The following is a 21,103-nucleotide window of genomic DNA, read 5'->3' as shown; positions in this document are numbered from 1 at the left end:
AAGAGCTCGAGCACTCCAGAGGTCGCGATTAGGCACCCACTTGTGCGTGTGTTTATGGCATAGCAGCGCGTGTTCTGGATGCGGAATTGGGAGGTTTTACGTACAGAGCCAAAGAGACAGTGGAAAAGTAAAAAATTGATTGGGGCTGGCTCGTGGCGGCGTGCGCGATAATTAAGCGATAGTTTGGCGATAGTCAACAGTAAATGTTGGCTCTTTTGGGAGCTGCACAAATGTTTGACTTAGCAAATGAAGTATTACAGAGATTATAGTAAACAGGTTGAACGGGTTATGGAAGAGCGAGTCGCGTGGGATGAACTTTCCAAAAAAAACGGTACAATTGATAAACTTGATAATGAACATCTGGAAAACTACCAGCAGAATCTAAAGTAATAGTAATATCATATTATACAATATATTGCACAATATTTACGCGAGTCATCAAATGATCACCGAATCAAATTCCTATAACTGGCAATTCTTTGCGGTTATCTACAACGAAAATAAATATAATAAGTGCTTCCCTGTTTATTTACGTTCCACTAAAACAAAATAAATATAGACTCTTCAACAAAAAAAAAAAAAAAAAAAACACAAAAAAACAAAAACGAAAAAAAAAGAGAATATAGAAAAAACAGGGAGCAAAAGAAATATGGAAGAAAAAAACACTGAAGTATGTGTGGCGTCTGCAGCCAGCACAAAATGTCAACAGAAAGCGAGAAAACCCAGAGAATAAAATATAAAAAAAAAAAGAAAACACAAGAAAAAACTCAGCATGCGGTCTGTGGATCGACTGGAAAATGCCCTGTGCAGATAAGAAAACTAGATAATTCAAAATATTAATGTTGAAGAGCATAAAACAGGGTATACTCAAATGCCACTCTAAGAGATGCCCTGTAGACTTTTTTTTCGATATTTATCGGTTAATATAAAGGGTTTGCCATATTGCTTTGAAGCCTGATATAATTGATTGTGAAGTGACATGCGTTATCTATCTATTTTGAAGCCGCATGCGATAATTATCGATTTTACAGTGACATGCGTTAACTATCGATTGTAAGCCAAAACTCGATAACTATCAACTTTGCAGAAAGAAATTGATCAGTCATTATTCATTATTCATTGTGGCATACAAAATTGTATACCAAATCGGCCATAGTTGTTCTAACTGAAGATAAGAATGTTAATATTCGATTTTTAATAAGCCTAGTCAAAAGAATATATTTTAAAGGGTATACAAGCAAGAACCAATTGCTATTTGCAGACAGTTTCCAAGCAAACTGCAACAAAAATAACTCAAAAAAAAAAAAACACGCGCCACCAAATGGAATGAATGTGAAAAGGTAGCTACGTAGGCGGGGAAAAGCAGGGACCTAAAGCGTGGGCGGTCGGTGCCGCTGACACATGTCACAAGCGGCGGCGCTCGGGAAGAGCCCGGCCGGCCGAGGCTGTGCCACACGCGCCAACCAACTGGACGACAGCCGCATATATCGCTTAACATATTAATTGGCATCGGGCTAATATGCTGAGGCTGAAGAGTATCTCACAGCAGAAAACAAAATGATGTTTGCGGCTTTGGTGGGTTAAACGCGGCGTATGCGTAATATTAAGCGATTATGACAGCAAAAAAATAGAAAAAAAATAAATAAATAAATAAATAATAATAAAAACAACAAGAAATGCACGTAAATTGAAAGGAAAAAAAATTGCCAACCGGCAAATGTTGATGCATTTACTATACGAGAATATATGTGCATATAAATGCATCTGCATGCATGTATGTCTGTATGCATGTGCATGCATGTATGTCTGTATGCATGTGCAAGCATGTATGTCTGTATGCATGCATTCTCTATGGCATAGCTGAGTATGGGGCTAGTTTGCTGCACTTTGTTTACAAAATTCAAGCTAGTTGTTGTTGTTGTTGTTATTGCTTAGGTTGTTGTTGTTGTTGTTGCTGTTGTTGTGCATTTGCTGTTGTTGTCTTTACAAATAAATCGTTTGATTTGCGCAAATTGCGACCACAAACGGTGATAAGCAATTGACTGACTGACTGACTGGCTGACTGACTGACTGATTGACTGACTGACTGACTGTTTGTCTGACTAAACGACAGTTTGACCAATTTAACGTTACGACAATGCATCAAATTGCATCGAATAGCGCGCGTCAGGCGCTTGCCTGAGTATTTTTTTTTATACAGAGTCTACTTATAAACGGGCGCGACTCGTATGAATATGTGCATACTGTATATATATATATATATATATATATATATATTTGTAATATACATATGCACACACACACACACACACACACAAGCTAGCCTTGGTCTTTGGCTAATGCACATTTTGGACTATTTCTGATCCGGGAAATTGCCCCACGGGGTTATCAACTTGTATAGGGCGTAAGAAAATAACAACAAAAATAAAAAATATATAAATACAAATTCTTACGCATTTCAGTGTGTGCGTGTTTTAGTATTTTTCTTATTTCCTAGTGGCAAATGTCTATAACATACGCGTTTTTATTGCTCGTAAGTGCAATAAAACTATGTTCTATTGAGATTTAAGATCTGACTGCTTCTGTGCTTTAATTAAAGCACAATTTGTCATGGTTTTCTCCAATATAATGCAACTCTACCAGGGAGCAACACAGCGTCCGCTTCTTAAACTGACGAAGTTTTCAACTTCGAGTGGATCAAAATTCTTATATGAATAAAAACATCAAAATCATAACAGCTAAATTCTCTAAACACAAACCCTCTTCAAGACTAATATACGGTAACATAATAAATTGTAATTCGAGCTTTCTATTCAATATATTGTCAAGCTAGAGAATTCTGCTAATTCTGAGTAAATGATAAACGTCGAAGGTATTACAATAAACAGAGTTCAAGAAAATATCTCTTTTCTTTTATTTCTTCATTTAAATACCAAAATGCATATAAATGAACTATGGTCACACTTAAAATTTATCGATCCAGTTCTTGCTTGCGAATCCGAAGAATACAAGTTATTTTTACAAAAACTTCTTTTCTGTTAGTGATTCTTTGCCATAGATTGGGAAAATTCTAATAAATACATATTTATGTCAAATATAAAGATCCGTCAATTTTATTGAATTGAATTTATTTCTAAAATATCGTTCCCAATATCGATACTTCGTCTATTTGTGCCAGAATGAAGGCAACAGAATTTTGTTAACTCTCAAAAAGATAAGAGAACAAGGATAAAGAAATAATTATTATTTTTATCACCACATTATTTTCATTAATTTTCGTTGTTTTCGCTCAATCAGGGAATGTGTGGAATCAGGGAATGTGGTTACGGATTGAAACATCAGACTCAGCATCTGGTATTTATGTCTTAGTCGTAGACTATAAAAATAGCTTATATTAATTGATTGATTTGCAGAAGTTTGCTAAATTTATCACAGTAAGTCAGAACTGTAACTTTCTATATGCGGGTCTTACAGCCTATTTTTTTACAACGCACTAGGGCTTCATGGAAGAGCAAATAATCGATTATAAAACTTTTCATTAGTAAGATATTGTACTCATGATTAAGCTTTCAGTGTAATCTGCTATATAGGGCCTAACACTGCACAATCTGTCCTTGAAGTTGGGGTATCAAAAAAAATGCTGACCTATTGCTGCACTCTGAAATGAGAATTGATTGTGATGACGTTTTCTAACTGCACTTAACTCTGGCGCTTATCAGCCGAGAATTATCTATACAATATGTTTGCATATACATCTATTATATTTTGCGCACCTTTCGAGTTGAGGGGGGTTATCAACTTGCGTAATGCAACATGTAATCGTGAACGGGTTGTTGCTGCTGTTGTTGTAGAGGTTATGATTAGGTGTGTATTAGATGTGTTCGGGCGGGCAGCGGTTGGGTGGGATGGTGTGGGGTTAAGTTGTTGTGGTTTGTTCTACTTACTTGTTAAGCCTCGGCCATCATCAACGAATGATAAGAATCCTTTATTCATATCTTGTGCTTGTTGTTGTTGCTGCTGCTGCTGCAATTGTTGCTGCTGCTGTTGCTGCTGCTGTTGCTGCTGTTGATTGCTGGAGTGCAGTATGGCAGCTGTTGTTGTTGTTGTGGGCGGCAGCGTTTGCAGTGTGGCTGCAACAAAATTTTTCTTGCACACAGCGGCGGGGGGTGTGCTGCGTATGAGCGAGGCGGTCACCGATTTGGGACGTTTCTCTTCGCGTGCCAGCAAGTTGTCGCAGCTGTTGTTGTTGCTGTTGTTGTTGTTGACGCGCAAATTGCTAAGGAGCTGAGCGGTGATGGTGCGCGGCCCAGGTGAGTTATTTTCACGTTTGATAAGCAGCTCAGGTTGCACTTGTTGTTGTTTTGATTTCGATATTATGTCTAAAAATGAGGTTGTTGTGGTGTTGGTTGTTGTGTTTGTTGTTGTTGCTGGTGGGTTAGTTGCAGCAGCAGTTGCAGTTGCTGCTGTTGCTGTGTTTGTTGCTGTGTTTGTTGTTGTTGTTGATTCAATTGTTGCTTTTTCGCTTGGAGTCTCAATCACTTTGGGTTTCTCCGCTAGCTCTAAAGTTGCAGTTGCAGTTGCAGTTGCTGTTGTTGTTGCAGTTGTTGTTGTTGTTGCTTCTGCGGCAACTTGTTTATCAATTGCTGTTGCAGCGTTGCTTGTTGTCTCGTTGTTGTTAGTTTCAGGTAGTTGTTGCTGTTGTTTCTTGTTTTCCTGTTCCTCACTTGCCGCCGTTTGTTGTGCAAGTGAATAAATCTCATGTTTGTTCTCAAGATTACTGCAAAAAGGCGATGCACAAAACGCGTATCGTAATGATAATCATATAAAAGTGGTTTTCTTTTATTTCTCCTGACTTTTTTTTTATTTATTTTTCTTTTTTTTTTTAATTGCACTCGTTTGTTACACCACAGCCCGCGAAAGCAAAGAACGCGCGTAATTCGTAATAATTGCAATTGTTTTTTTTATAAAATATTAAATTTTCTTTTGCAATATTTAAGTACATATGTCATAGTTCTGGTTAGTATAGGGCTTACTTTAATAGAACTGTTAATGAGCCTGATTTTTGAGCTGTTTCTGTGCTTCGAGTATTGGAAAATTTTTACTTGTTTCTTTCATTCCGTTCTGTTTCAGATAAGCTAGTTGCGGAAATGTCGCCAAATGGGCATTTCTTACTAACTCCTGCCCAACCCTGCCCACAGCCCGCCCTCGGGCTTATCAATTAACCGGGCCAAGACAAGACGACGTCGCTGAGCGATAAGCGGCATTTGGTGGGTGTGTCTGACAGGCTAATTAAAGCGTTACATTTTTCTAGCATAGCAATTGATAAGCCAACAGCAGATCATGGCAACAGAGCCATACATATATAAATATATATTTTATATAAAATATATTAACATGCTATATGCATATGCTTTGACGATCATGCAGCATACGTTGCGCCCGTGACTGTAGCCTGGCTGTTGGCATGAAAACTGAGCGAGTCTAGAGTGTTTCTGGCAGTCGTCTTTATAGTCTTTACAGTACCGGCAAATGCTTATTGATAAGATAGAAACGGTACAATCGGCCAAACTCAGCTGTGCTGTGCCGTGCTGTGTGCATGCACGCAGCGGCTGAGTGTTGTGCCGTTAAGCACGTGAAAGAGTCGTGAATTTGGTTGTGGAACACCCCGTCCTACAAGTTTTAGATAAAAACAAAAAACAAGTATAAGAAACCTGGAGCATGATGAGGCACAAATAATATATGATTCAAGCAAAAGCAAATATTTATAAACTTTTTAAGTCAAAGTCAACAAGTGTTTTTCATATTGTTTTTTTTTTTCGCCTCTTTGGGGGCTCGTCCCTCTGGTGAAATAGTTAATACGCAGTAGTATTGGTCACAGTGAGTGGGGTGGCATTGACGTAGTAGGGGTACTCGAGATTTAGGCGGTAGGCACCAAAAGTGACCGGCCCCACTCCCACTGTGAAGATTCAATGTCAAATTGCGGTTGTTGACAATGGAAAAATATGGAAACTTAACTGTACACCAAATGATGCAGCAGCGGCAGCAGCAGCAGCAGCAGCCCACACAAAAACCCACCTGCATAAACACACATTCATACGTACGTACACATAGGGGCACATTCAATGAGTAGAGTGAGCGAGCGGCAGAGTGGAAGCGGGAGAGTGGAAGCGGGAGAGTGGAAGCGGGAGAGTGGGAGAGAACTATGCCGGAAGGCAATCAATGGGACAAAAGCATTTGCGACAATGGCCGCAAAGCTAACAAGCAAAACGAACAGAGAATACACTTAAATAATTGCTTCATCTATTTTTTTTATTTTTATTTCTTTTTATGTACTTTTTGCCGGTTGCAGCCGGTTCGAACCTACATTTGAAGCTTACATCATTTTAAATTAAATTGCCAAAAATGAGTGAAAATAAATAACGACAGCAACAGCAAAAAGCTTACAGCTTAAAATCAATGAAAGATTAAGCCTTTGAGCTTTTAATTGAATCTTTGTTGGCCTGTTAAAGCTAAGCTGTGACGAAAGCAGCATCTTAAGCATTGCTGATAAGCGCGAGAGCGAGAGGGCGCCTAAACTCTTGAACTCTGTGTAATACACACACATACACACACATGTAGACACAGTCAAAGTCGAGCAATTGATCGCGTGATGTGAGTGCGTTTCTCTCGCTCTGTCTCTCTCTTTACACACACATGCACGTGTATACACTTATGCATTCTCAACACTGCAAACACTCAGCGGCACACTTTTCTGCTTATGCATAGGCAGAAAGAGAGGGTGACGGGAGAGCGCGCGCAGTAAAGGTGATCAGAGTGCGAGAGCGCGACTAAACAAGATGGGGGTAAAGTGTAAATAGCCGCAACAAAAATAATCACTTAAAAGTGCATTAGTAATGCAGTTATCGTCAACTGGTAATGGCAAATCGAAAATAAAATAATAATAAAATAAATATATTATTAAAATATGCATATATGCATAGACAACTATGTATGTATATGAATGAAGAAGTTGATTCAACTAAATTAAAGCAACAATTTTATTGTGTAACAAACTGAGTCAAAACACACGACACAGCGCTCAGATACAAGAAGACACAGAGTGACAGGAAGAGAGTGGAGAGCAGAAGAACAAAAAGAAAGAATATAAAACAAATGAATTCAGTCTGCCTGGCTGAAGATGCGGCTCTTATTTGCGCTGCTCCTGTTGTTGTTTTTGCTGTCTCTACCGATGCCGCCGCCGCTGATGTTGATGTTGATTTCAATTGCAGAGCAATAACGGAGCAGCATCATGTGAAGCTCAACTCAACGTAAAATAGCAGTAATTGCTTTTGACGAACATTTTTGTTTTTTTTTTCTCTCTCTCTCTCTCTGTCTCTCTCTGTGCGTGCGTGTGTGCGCGCACATAAAAGGCAATGTGTATTAAATTGAATGAAAATAAAAAGCAGTAGGCAAAGGAGACAACTATATACATATGTATGTATAAGTGTATGTATGTTTTTAATAGAATCTGAATTAACTGGACTATAAACGGCGGTACAAGCAGACATGACACGCGCATTTTGGCCACAACACACACAACGTCGAATTGTGTAACCAGCCTATGCGTGGGCGTGAACCTGCACACACACAGACACACATATGGTTGTAGGTACGTGTGTATGCATGCTTGCATGTATGTCTATTGACAAGTCGATGCTTAACGCTAATTAAGCTGCAATTCAATTAAATTTCATCAACAAATTAACTCGCTCAGCAATTTTATGTAATGCGAATGCAAATGCGAATGCAATTATCCCCCCCACCAACACACACAACCGAAAAAAAAAAAAAAAATTAAAAACAAAACGAAATGCCAAATAGCCAAAATAAATAAAACAAAAGCGAAACAAAATGAAACGCCGCCCCACGGCATTGCTTTGCTGAGAGCCTAACTGCACGCAGAACGAGCACAAGAGAGTGAGAGAGGGAGAGAGTAAGAGAGTGGGCAGCAGCAGCGGTAGACAGATCGTGCGTTTCGCTGTGGGGGTCGCGCGACGTCAACGTCAGCGCCAACGCTGCGCCGACTAAAACGCAGATTGCAATAAAATGTCGTTATTGTTGTTGTTTTTGGGTTTTTTTTTTTGCGCTTGCAATTGCCGCTGCAGCAGCGTTGGCAGCAGCAGCAGCATTCGGTTTGTAGGTTAGGTGCAAGTGTTGTGTAAAAGTTTTTTTTTTCCCATTTTTGCCTTTTTGCTTGATTTTTGTAATTGTTTATTAATTAATATGCTTTGCTATGTGATCAGTTGTTCTTTTTGTTGTTGTTTTTCATTCGCTTTCGCTGACGCGTGTAACAAACGTGCGCACTTTTTTTTTCCAATACGAAAAAAGTACATTTTTTAGATGTTTAATTTTTTTGCTTTGAAAGTTGAACATTCATTTTACTTTATTTTCTTTTTTTTCGTTTATTTTTTTATTTTTTCTTTTTTAATAATCTTTTTGACACACTCACACATAAGCGCATATAAAAATGCTGTATATTTATATATTTATGTGTGTTTGTGTATGTTTTTGTCGTTGTCAAATCCACGCATAATAAAAGTTTATTTTTGTCAAAAATATATACATTTTGTTTCAGCTAGCATATACGTATATTTTGAATAATGCTTAATTGAGTTTATGTTTGTTATTTTTTGTAACAGAACATTCAAAAACTTTTATTTCGCGTTCAAGACACAAAAAACCAAAATCATTTTCGCAATTTCTCGTTCTTTCTTTCATTAATTGTAGTATTTTTTATATAATTTTTTTAACAGTTTCAACAGAAATTCGGCTTTTAGTATTTTATAAAATTTTTACCTTTTAACTCAAAACATTTTCTTTAGTTATTTATATGATTTGATTATTAACGGAAATGCAATCGTTTCCAGTTTTATTTACAGCGAAAGTTGAAAAATATAGAGTTTATTATTATAGTTGACTTATTGCTTTTTGCTTTTGTTATGTGTGTTTTGTATTTATTTGCACAAGTTGACGTAGTTAAACAAAAAACAATTTTAAAACGTTTTGCTCGGTATAAATTAAATAAAAGATAGCGCAGTTTGGTTTTATGTATTGGTTGAAAGTTTATTAATTTTTGGCCAAGTCGCCGAGTCCAGTTTCAGTGAAGGTTTTCTTTTTTTCTTTTGAAGATTTATAGTTTAGAAGTGCACACGGAAAAACTCGAGCGCCTCACAGCGCTGCTTGCCTGCACAAACGACAACGTACCAGAGACGAATGAGTGGAATGCCAGCGCAGCTGAAAGCTTGTAGCTTGTAGCCGCTGTGCTGCCAGCTGCGCTGCTGTGTTCTGAGCATTCTCGAAACAACAAACCACACTCGAAAGAGCGCAAAGAGCAGCGCCGACGCAGTGCCATTGAGTGCTTTTGTGCTGCCATTGGCAGTTTGACTCATTTGCTAGCCGGAATGAGCGCAAATTGTTTGCCATTTTTCGTTTTGCAAATGCCAAGCACTCGGCGCTCTCGCTCTCTTTCTCTCTCTCTCCCTCTATCTGTCTCTCGCTCTATTTTATTATTGTTTTCATGGCAAACAAACGTCGTTGGTATTGTTATTATTGTTGTTGTTGTTGTGGATGCTGCTGCCGCCTCTTTTGCCTGCTTTGCATTTTCGCATGCGGCTACTCAATTTGCATGCCTCAGCAATTGAGAGCTTTGCGCTAATTGTTCGCTGTTTTTGGACAAACCTGCCGATAAAGCTGACCGACTGAATAAGGCACAAACATACACACACACACACACACAAACATAACCATTTATATACATAACTAAGCACTCAGCGCTGTGCGCCTAATCTAACTGTAAACCTGAACTATGCAACGCGCTGATAACATGATAAGACGCCCAAACGGCAATTAACATTTTGTTTTTATAATCACTTTTCTATTTTCCCTCAAGCAAAGTCGCCACGCCAAAAATTATGCCACAAAAATAGGTCGTTAAGTGTTTCAAATTTACACAAAAACGCGATAACTACAAACAACATGAAAAGCGGCTGGCAAAAATTTACAACCAACTTGCTTATTGGTATCCCACAATTTACCGTAAGCATCGAAATGTGTGTGCGTGAGAAAAAGAAGGAGCGTCTTCATCTTTATGTGTATATTTCGCAAATATTTGCTGTCATTGCCGAAGCTGCGCATTTTCTAAACAGACATTCGCTAATTTCGTCATAAAACTAAAGCCATTGCGTGTTGGCCCTCAGAGGGAAAGAAATATACACACACACACACACACACAGGCAGTCAATTTCCTAGCAGCACTTTTGTGCGTGCGAAACGCACTGAATTACAACACTTTTTTCATTTAGGTAATCAATAAGGCAATCATTTTTATGGCTGGTCACTCTTTTTTTTACTACATTCAGGCCAATCGACATTTTAGTGTTCAACAATTTTATAAATTTTTTTAGAACTCTAAATTATTTTCTATGAATTCCTGAATTGTATAAAATTAAGTAGTAAATACAAATACTCAAAACAAAAATTGTTTTACTTTTGAATTCAGAATGAACCAGTTTCAGAGTAAGCAAATACTTATTCTAAATATTTGAAATCAGAGGAGTACAAAGTTCAAAATACTTATTTTCAATATTACGAATCTAGAATCAGTTTCAGAGTTGACAAATTTTGAACAATTACTCATTTTCATACAAGCTCCACAAAATTAATTATGGAAAATTATATTGCCGAAAATATATATATATATATTTGCCAATTGAACTTTCAATTGAAATCAAATTCTTTTGTGTGAAAAAGTGAAATTCAACAATTTTTTATTCGCAGTTTTCAAACAGAATGCAAATGTTTACAAATAGTGTGCACCCAAAAACTTTAAAACTGGGAAACTATTTTGATCTAATTGAACAAAATAAACAAGAACTTTTATTGTTTTTCCGAAACTAGAAAAAGCAACATGTACTTAGATCTTAGATCTCGCCGATAATTAAATTGTAATATTTAATTAACATTCAATATTCCATGGAAATTCACATTTCACACATCGCATTCATTCATTTTATATGGACACCGATTTTCGCTGTCATTCATTCATTCTAATAGATCAACAAATTATTTCAGCTGGGCCCCCAGCTAACCCACACAGTCACGTGTGAGTCGTCGGCGCGGCGGGCGGAGCGGGGCGGAGCGGGCGACGGGGGGTGGAGAGGCATTTGAAGCATTTGATGGGCTGCCTTGAAAATGTAATAAACTGTCAATGTGTGTGTGTGTGTGTGTGTGTGTATATGCTATATTATCGAGCATATATGTAGATATATAAACTGTGTACTATATGTGCGCACTTTTCACTTTCGTCTGCAATTTCAAGAGCGCACAATTTTACGTAACGCTGATGAAATTTCCATAATCCTGTGCGAAAAATGTGGCCAGTTAGTAAAAAAAAATACAAGTGTTGGTTGGCGGCCCGAAGAGGCAGCTGGCCGGCAGTAGCTTATAAGAACAAGAGAGAACAACTGCACCGAAGATTAAATACCCTTTTAGGCATATGGCTAACGCCTTTACAAATAAACGCTGAAGTGCTGAAGCTTGCTCAAGATAGTCATATTTCGGAAAAGAACCGACTTTGCCATACAAAAAACTCATTTGCAATCGATTTTTCTTATAGATTTTTATGATATAGCAAGTCCGATGTTGATAAGATTTTTCTAATCAATAAGGAGCTTGCGAAGACTAATAAATGCCAATATCTTAATAAATAAAAAAGCGATTTTCATACAAGAACCTTCTTTTCTTATTGTTGTTCTGATTGTTCCTATGATATAGGGGCCCGATGTAGATAAGATTTTGCTTATATAAAGAGAGCTTGGTAAAATATAATAAGAGACGAGATTGGTCAAGATATCTGGATAAAAAAAAGATTTTCATACAACTTTCCTTTCGACCGATTGTTTCCATGGCAGCAATATGATATAAATGACAAAAAGGTTTCCATACGAGAACCTCATTTTAGACTGACTGTTCCTATGCTAGCTATATAAGCTATATATACAGATCCGATATAGATAATATCTTGTAGAGAGCATTGTGTATTTAACAAGAGACGAGCTTGGTCAAGATATCTTGAAATACACAAGAAAGTCTAAATTGATTCTGATCAGGAATATAGATGCGTTATATAGTCAAAGATATCCCCTTCTATGCGTTACATATTGCATGTCGTATTCATAATACCCTTCACGAGGGCAGTTTTGCTAAATTGTTTCAAATTTCTCGCTGCAATCAATGATGAGAACGAACTTCAAGAAGAAGCAGCAGAGAAAAGCGAGCAAAAAAAGGCGAATAAACAAACAAAAAACAGCACTCAAATAAATTCAAAATGTTTATGCAGTTTCGCCTGGCGGAGACAAAAATAAACACATATTTATATGAAATAGAGAAACAGAAAATATTTAAGAAAAGTTTTACTCAAGCAAAAATTGACGATTTTGGAATAAGTTGAAAAAGATTAAAGACAGAAAAGAATTTTTACAAATATTTCGGGCACTTGTCGCGGCTGCAATAAAATATATTTTTTTTGTGCGAATTTGTATGTCAATTAAAACCAGTAAGAGGTTCTAGTCGGGAGCTCCCGACTAGGGAATACCCTGAACCCTCTTCTTCCAACATCAAATATATATATATATATATATATATATTCTATTTTAGAAGCTATATGTCAAGTTTGGTGACTCTAGATCTTATTATTTACCAAAATTGCCCAAGAAACAGGATATCGATATCGATTTTTTTATCGATTGCTTGGAAACGGAGTAAGTTATCGATTATCGGAAACATACTCGATCTGCGCGGGAACTAGGAGCATCTACATCTAAAATTTCAGCTAGCTCTTATAGGTTCTGAGATCCTTGCGCTCATACATACGGACGGACGGACGGACGGACTTGGTTAGATCGACTCGGCTATTGGTGCTGATCAAGAATATATATACTTTATGGGGTCGGAGATGCTTCCTTCTGCCTGTTACATGTATTTGGCTTTCGCACAAATACAATATACCCTTACACCCATTTTTAATGGGTTCAGGGTATAAAAATGCTGTTTGTCAGGGGCAGAAAAAAAAAACCGTAGATTAAACACGTTTATCAGCTTCAGCTTGTCAGCGCCCAGATTGAACATAATGCGATATAAATAAATATAAACTGTGCCAAAAGAAATGAAGGCAGACGCGAATCGCAACATCTGCTGGAATTTTCAGACAGCAGACACAAAATTCTGTGTTTTGCCTTTCCTTTGGCACACAAGTTTTCATCGCTTGCGAAAAACTCGAGTCTTTGGTTTATTTTTGGCGACTGCAGCAGCAATTCACTTAACACAATTTATCAGAAAAAATAACAAAATATATATGAGCCAAAAGACAATGCAAATCAATTGTCCGACTTCAATCAGCTTAAAAGCTGGCATCCAGAATGGGAAACAGAACCAGAGACAGTTCCACAGACATTCCACAAAATATGAAAGCCAAAAGAACCATACATATATCTTAAAATGAGAAAATGGTGTTAACTCGAAGATGTAATACCCTGTGATATGTGAAGCTCCTAACTGCTGGGTTTAAGGAAAATGTCTTGGAGAACAGAATAGAATAGTTTGCCATCCAAAAACTCATTTCGCAACCGATCCTTCTTATAGAGCTTTATAATAAGGTAGTATGATATTGATAAGAATTGGCCATATATATCATCTAGAAATACAAAAGAATGGTTCATACAGAAACTTAATTCGTTAATCGGTTGAATCGTTCCTATGGCAGCTATAACACATAGTGCTCCGACATAGATAGAATTTTGGATATCTGCAAGGTGCACAGTAGAACCAATAAATGCCAAGGTTGTTCCAACCAAGAACCCACTTTTAGACCGATTTTTCCTATGGCAGCTGTATAATATTGTGGTCCGATCCAGTCGAACCTACAAGGACCTGGGGGACTAGTTCGTTTAAAAAGAAACTGACGAATAGACAGACATGGCCATATCAACTCGACTGTTGATATTGATCGAGAATATATATGCTTTATGGGTTACGATATGTCTCCCCCCCCCCCTTCTTTGTCCAGCTCATTTCTTGGCTTTAATAGAATATCCTTTAAAAGGGTCGAGAAAAAGTACGCGTTGAAAACTTATCTATATTTAAATGTATAAACAACATACATCATATATAATATATAGTTGTATATGCAAATGCACCTATACTTATTTGTGTGTGTGTATGTATGTTTGTGTGTGTTTTTGAAATTATCATGGCTCATGTTACCCCCCCCCCCCCCCCCCCCCCCCCTCTCCTCCCAACCAACCACAACAATCGCTTTTTTTTTTGCCACATCATGCGTCGTCAGCGTCGCGTCACAGACGAGCCCCCAAAATATAAATAGTTAAGCAGTCATTCAGTCAGTCAGTCATTCAGTCATTCAGTCAGTCAAGATTGAGTGGTAGCACAATTCAGTCAACAAGTAAACAGCAATGATAATAAATAACGAACGTTATCTATGCCCAACAGTGAGTATTACAAATCAGTTTCAAACGAAATGCGAAATACGTGAACTCAGACTTGACTCAAAGTGAACGGGAAGCTACTCAAAAAGCTGATAATAATAATATTAACAATAATAACAAGACAGTCTAATAGCCAGAAGCTGTTTTCGACTAATTGAACAAAGCCGGAAACAACTTTAATAATTTTCCCTAAAAAAACGAACAGTTTAATAATTCTGATATACCTTCAGCAAGAAGCAGACTGTTCAGATAAGATCTGACAGCTAAAAATAGTAGACAAGAAGTTACCAAATGATAACTTATCTGAGTTGCAATACCCTGCCAGAGAGTATCAATAATTTGTCAGTCAACGTGTAACGCATTTATGGAGATATTGTCAAGGCCCCAAATTATATAGAGATATATTTACATTTGCTGCTCTTTCTATCTAAATATGATTTCATAACAGCCGAACACTCAGTTTTGTTATTAACCTGATTCAAATTTGGCTTAGATACGGAATTTTGGTACAGACAAAGTCGAACAGATCGATAAACTATACAATATGGCCATACCAAAGTTATTATGGATCAAAAACAAGGGGATTTTTTTTTTGTAGATTTTGCGTTTTTTAACATTAAGCTTAGAAATATTTGTGCTAAATGTCTTTACGGTATTTAACTGAGTTTCTATTTATTATAGAAATATTTGTGGTAAATGTAGAGTATTTATTCTTCACCTTAAAAGAGAATTATTCTTGCTTGTTAAGAAAATATGACCTAGAACTTTAAAGGAGCTACTATTATATCATTTTATCTTTCTGTTGCTAAAAAGAAAAAATTTAAAGTTGCAAAAACTGTTTAAACTTTTTAAAATAATTTTCGTACTTTAGGATTTCCTCATCTGAATATATCAGAATATTGATATTTTAAACGCGAATAATAGTTTTAATATATTATTTTCTTATGATATGATCTTTACCAGGCTGAAAACTAAGCCCAGCACGCACTAATTAAAAGCTAAGCCTAAACCTAAACCTTACATACATATTTAATAAACAATATATTTAAAAACTAGCTATTATCGCAATTGAAATTCATAAGAAATTGATACGCTATATCTAAAAATACATATTGAAGTTATATATTCTCCATTAAATCAGAGAATGAGTGCATCAAGCTGCAGACTGGGTATTCGCTCCAGAAGAGGGAGGAAGGGGGAAGGGGGCAGGGGGAAGGGGTGTTGCATTTAGAAACGCCCACTTTGCAATCAAGTGACTAACCTAGTTGCTGGCTATGGCCGGATTATAAAATCGCAACCTTTTCAGATCTCACGCCATTTATGGTTTGTTTTTATTGAAATGCACGCGGCACGAGCCCAACCGCCGCCCACATGAACCAACATGTTGAGACACTGAGCCAAATGCAGTGGGGCGCATTGGCCAGACAATTTGCGCAGTTCCAATATCCGTTTCCTGTCCCCTGCCCCTTCGGCTGGCGCGCCACTGACATGCCTTTGAATTGGTCGCTGGAGAAACATTTCATAAGTTCCGCTCACAATTGCGCGGCGTATTATTTTCCCCCCCCTTTTTTTTCATTTTTTGTTGTTGTTGTAGTTGTAATTTACCAAATAATTTGCGAAATATTCGCGCCGATTCATCGCGGCGAACGCCGTCAAAATCACGTCATCAAGCAAATACCGGGGGCACACATAGAGCCGTGAGAGACACCTGGCAACAGACCTGGCAGACGCTGACCAGGTGTACGACTCAACGCGGAATTCCACATAAAAAGCAATCGCAGCCGCAGCAAGCGTTGTGGCTCTGGTCTACGTGCGTGTTGGCCAGGCCCACCAAAAAAACAAGCGTTTGCAACTCCAATTGAAAGCTGCTGCAGCGCTGCAACAGCGCATGAGAGAGCGAAAAGCACTCAAAGAGAGCGCACAGCACGCAAAGAGAGCAAGTGAGAGCGTAACATGTTTCAAGCGCTCAGCGCGGCAGACATTCGATCAGACGATCGGCTGACAGACCTGAATGCCCAAAATGTGTGCCGGCCGGCATCTGCTGTTGTCTCAGCTGCTGCGCTGCCGCTGCCGCAGTTGCGGTCGCTGCTGCTGGAACTGGTTTTCACTTGGCAAAAATAAGAGGCAACAAAAGAAGCAGCAAAAAAAAGAGTAGAAAAAGCAGCGCCAGTGATTTGGCAATATACAAAAGCCAGCGGACAGCTGTGTGTGTTGTAAGTGTGAATGTGCGTGTGCGTGTTTGTGTTGCGTGTGTGTGTGTTGCGTGTGTGTGTGTTGCGTGTGTGTGTGTTGCGTGTGTAGCAGTGCAAAATACGATAGGCTAAACAAAACTCAGGGCAGACGGTGAAAATTGCAGAACATATGTAAATAGGTGAAAAAGAACTCAATGACACACAAATACCCTGTAAAGCAAGCGCAACGATAACGTTCAATTAACGTAAATTAAGCCAATTAATAAAACATTTTAAATATTTTAAAGACAGTAACAAAATTACCCAACTATAGATAACAATTATCTATATAGTTAAATTGATAATCGTTTGTGGCAGACTTTATTAAAGACTTTCTAAGCAAGCTAAAATATCTATAATATAATCGTTTTGGCAAAAAAAACTGTGTAAGCTGAATATAAGGTTAGAATATGCAGCTCTGTTGGAATTTGATTTGCGGGCTTTGATTGAAATGTCAAAAACAATTGAAAGCTGTACAAAACTCAAATGGATTTTAAATTTGTGCAATTCATTTCATAATAGATTTTTAATTAGAAAATAATAATGGGAAATTAATGAGCGCTTGCTAATGATAATAAATAAATATACCCTACGTGCAATGTGCTCTTACAGGGTATATTTAAAGCGACGCCCAAAAATCAAGTTTCTACAAAGCAAACGGCAAACAAAAACAGAGACAAAAAAGCGACAACAAAAACAACGACAACAACACAGATGATGAGATATTGGTGCTCGTATAACATGAAGAGTTGTTGTTGTTGTTGTTGTTGTTGGTTTTGTTGGTATTAGTGATACATATGTCAATCTGCAGGGCTGAGTGAATTTAGGAGACGAGGCGAGGCTGGCAACAGGCAGAATGTGTGTATATAATCTATCTTCTTGTGCGCTTCCGCAGCTACTGTTTGTTTATGTGTGTGTGTGAGTGTGTGTGAAGCAGGACTTGAGCCATGCACAAGCTATTGGCGTTAAGATATTGTATCTCAACATGAGAATAACACTTAATTTGACGCCTCGCAATGATAAATGATCAGCCAACGGTTGCATATCAAATGTCTGAAAGTATTCTCGGCTAAGAACAGGTGCCTTAACCCCGCTCGCTCGCCCCCTCCCTCGAAACACACTCAATCGCTTATTATGATGCGATTGACGTCAAGCTGAATAAACTGTTGGATGCAGAGGCAAAAGCTGATTGAGTGATTGACTTCAAATTGTTGGCAACTCGTGAATGGATTCACTTTGACATTCGAATACCAAAAATGTCACAGGAATTTTGCAGTGTACTTTGATTAAGACTGATGATGGACTAATCGATAAATAATCGAACAAGCAGTGCCAATCGATAGCTATCGAAACTATCGCTGGATATCTTTTGAGGCATATTGAAACATATACTTTGTAAATTTAGTACTTAATCGATATAAATAATTGTTAGATTTTAACATAATTGATATTGATGACTGCAGAACTGTTTATCGATAGTTTTTTATTTGTTTTTATCAAAATCTTAGTATTCATAAGATTTGTAGTGCTTTCCATGTGCAAAGTGAAGTAAGGTTTGTCTAAGCTTGAAGTTACGTAAATAGCCGTGCAATCCGATAAATACACAAAATGCGACTCAAAATGTGTTGACAGCCAGCACTAAAACGAGATACCAACAAAAATAGGCTGCGGCTAAGGCAACGTAAACACTTTTTGCAAATGTATCTGTTACATTGTATTTGTATCTGTATCTCTTGCGGAACGAGTATCTTTCAATGGTGGCTCGCGCGCTTCCCTAACTGTGTTGACATAAGCTCAATGCCATAAAAGCCCACAGAAGCCCAGGGCAAACAGTGTTTAACAGCCGACCGACCCGTTGCACCTTACGCCAGATTCATGATGATAGCGATTATTTAGGACTTGTCCAAATAAAACGTTGAGATAGTTTATAATGTGTGAATATAGAAATGCGAGTAGCTGGAAATTTATTTGCACATCTGTCGGCAGGAACGAAGACAAAGACCAAACAAGTAAGGAAAGGCTGAATTCGAGCGCTGAACGTGGAGATACCCTGTAAACCGAGTCGAAGAATAACAAAATGTACTTATGTGCTTTTAATAATCTTAATATACTAGGAAAATAAAGTCAAAACAAGTAGAATTTGATTCAATTAGTGTACTGAACATGGAAATACCCTGTAAACAGAACAAAAGAATAAAATACTTTATCTATCTTTATCTGTGTACCCTATAAAAAACTATCTTTTCAAATGGAATATATATAATATCAACAGTCTTAAGGAGTTGAAGAAAATAAGATCGATTGAACTGGGATAGATTAGCGAGGGAAAAGAATAGAAGGGAACATAAAATTGGTATATGATACCAATTTTTATTTCAGCTTTGAACCGAAGCTTGAAGCAAGCCATTTACTTATATATCGGAACAATATAAATTAAAACAAAACTCTATATCTGATAAGAAAGGTATTTACTTCTATAAATGAGATTATGTGAATATATATGTTCACTGAAACATTGTGAACCAAAACCAATGTTCATTAATGTGAATGTTAAAGTTAAGTTCAAATAATGACCTGTGACTATGCTTAGTGTAAATCAATTTACATTCATAGTATATGAATGCAATTCTGTCTAGAAAGAAACCTATAAACACTTTAATGTATCAAAATATACTACATATGCATGTATAACTTTGACATGTATTAATTCAAGATAGCCTTAAAATATTATTTAGAGAGTATAAATACGTATTTTGCTTCATGCTAAGCGGAAGATAAATATACCTCATATTAATAATTTGATGATAATTCGAATGAGAAACAAAAAAGCAACAAATAATTTTGCAGCCGAGTAATTGGCTTTATTATTTTTCAAAAGCTACCAAAATTCAACAAATTAGTATCATAATAAAACGCTTAATTAAAATAACAAGCTTGTCTACAGCAACAACAATTTGACAGCTGACACGCAACAAAAACAACAACAAAATCGCTGACATTTTAGAATACAAAAAATGTTGAGTTCGTGTTATGATTGATGATGTCCCTAATGTCGGACTCAAAGTACGGAAGTACTCAAATATTAATAATAAATAAACGGAGGCGAAGAAAAAGTTAGAAAATGTAACAATTGAAACGCAGCGCAGGAAATTAACGTCATCATTGCGGGCAAGTCAAATACCCTGCAATCCCCGCAAGCCGCAATACGGCGAATGAACAAAGTCATCAATTGAATGACACTCAGATGGTTCGTTGCTTCAGTTACACTGTGAGAAAATGAGGCGTTACATTCAATTTCTTATAATCTTAGCCTAAAATATACGAATAATCTTCGTTCCCAACACGACTCAACGTTTGATTAAAATTTCTCGTTTTGAATAAACGAAAATTACAAATTTGCTGATCAAAACTAAAAATTTAAAAAGAATTTAAATAATTGTACATAAATTAACTTTACTAGCAATTTCCCATTCTAACTTCGCTTAGGAACCAGAAAAAATCGCTGGTTCAAACCATAGCAAACTTTTCTCGCTCCTCTTCTTTAAATGTTGCCTACTTATTAATATTTGTTGATATAACGTTTTAATATTCGAACTTTTTACTTTAATTAAGTTCACTTTCTTTTAAACATATTCACATTTCTCACAGTGTATTTGGTAGATGGTGCGTTTGTTTGGATTGTGGCTTTTTCATTTTAGCCAGAATGTGAATTAATATTCTATTTTTTTGTTATTTGCGCAAGCGAACAGCTACAACTCACAACAACAAGAACAATACTCCCATCCAAAGCAGCCCTCAAATAATGACCCAGCGGCACGCAATGTCCAATGTTTGGCTCATCAGTCGGAAATGGGTGTGGCAAGCAGCTGTTATCCACGAATTGGCTTGCTTCAATGACTTATCATTTAAGCCATCTATTGAGTACGCGCCAGACGAGCAGGCCAACAGCAGCCTGTATTCGGCGGCTTTAACAATTTTTTAGCCTACTTATTGGCGTATTGACACGCAATTTGAGGAGCTTGTGCGCCAACATAAACATTTTATACGCACAAATAAATAAAAAGTTAAGCTAATCTATCGTTAGCCAATCGACCAAAAGATACGCTTAAAAGGTAAACAACAGCGTGCTTTAATTTTTAATATAAAGCTTGACTTCAGGCGATAGAGCTTTAATATCAGAGAAGGAGTTATCTTTGCCACAGGCTTTTCGTCTTCAACGTCCCAGCGTAAATGAAAACCAACTAACTTAAATTAGTCGATTAAATGAAATTTATCAACTTTCGGTTAATTTGGCATTTATCTTGCTTCAATTTTGTTCATTACTAAATATAATTG

At 37.2% G+C, this 21,103-nt stretch overlaps 1 protein-coding gene across 1 annotated transcript in view; it reads right to left on the bottom strand.

Annotated features, from left to right (window-relative positions):
- Window positions 1-21,103, bottom strand: part of LOC115761221 (protein similar-like) — a 115,020-nt gene that overhangs the window by 21,579 nt on the left and 72,338 nt on the right. Inside the window, exon 8 of the mRNA XM_030702909.1 lies at window positions 3,945-4,777. Coding sequence (XP_030558769.1) covers window positions 3,945-4,777 — 833 coding nt within the window. The remainder of the gene's footprint in view (window positions 1-3,944; window positions 4,778-21,103) is intronic.

Source organism: Drosophila novamexicana, unplaced genomic scaffold (genome assembly GCF_003285875.2).
Source record: "Drosophila novamexicana strain 15010-1031.04,08,12 unplaced genomic scaffold, DnovRS2.1 tig00000485-arrow-pilon, whole genome shotgun sequence".
NCBI classification, from domain to species: Eukaryota; Metazoa; Arthropoda; class Insecta; order Diptera; family Drosophilidae; genus Drosophila; species Drosophila novamexicana.
This window is presented reverse-complemented; position numbering and strand designations above follow the sequence as displayed.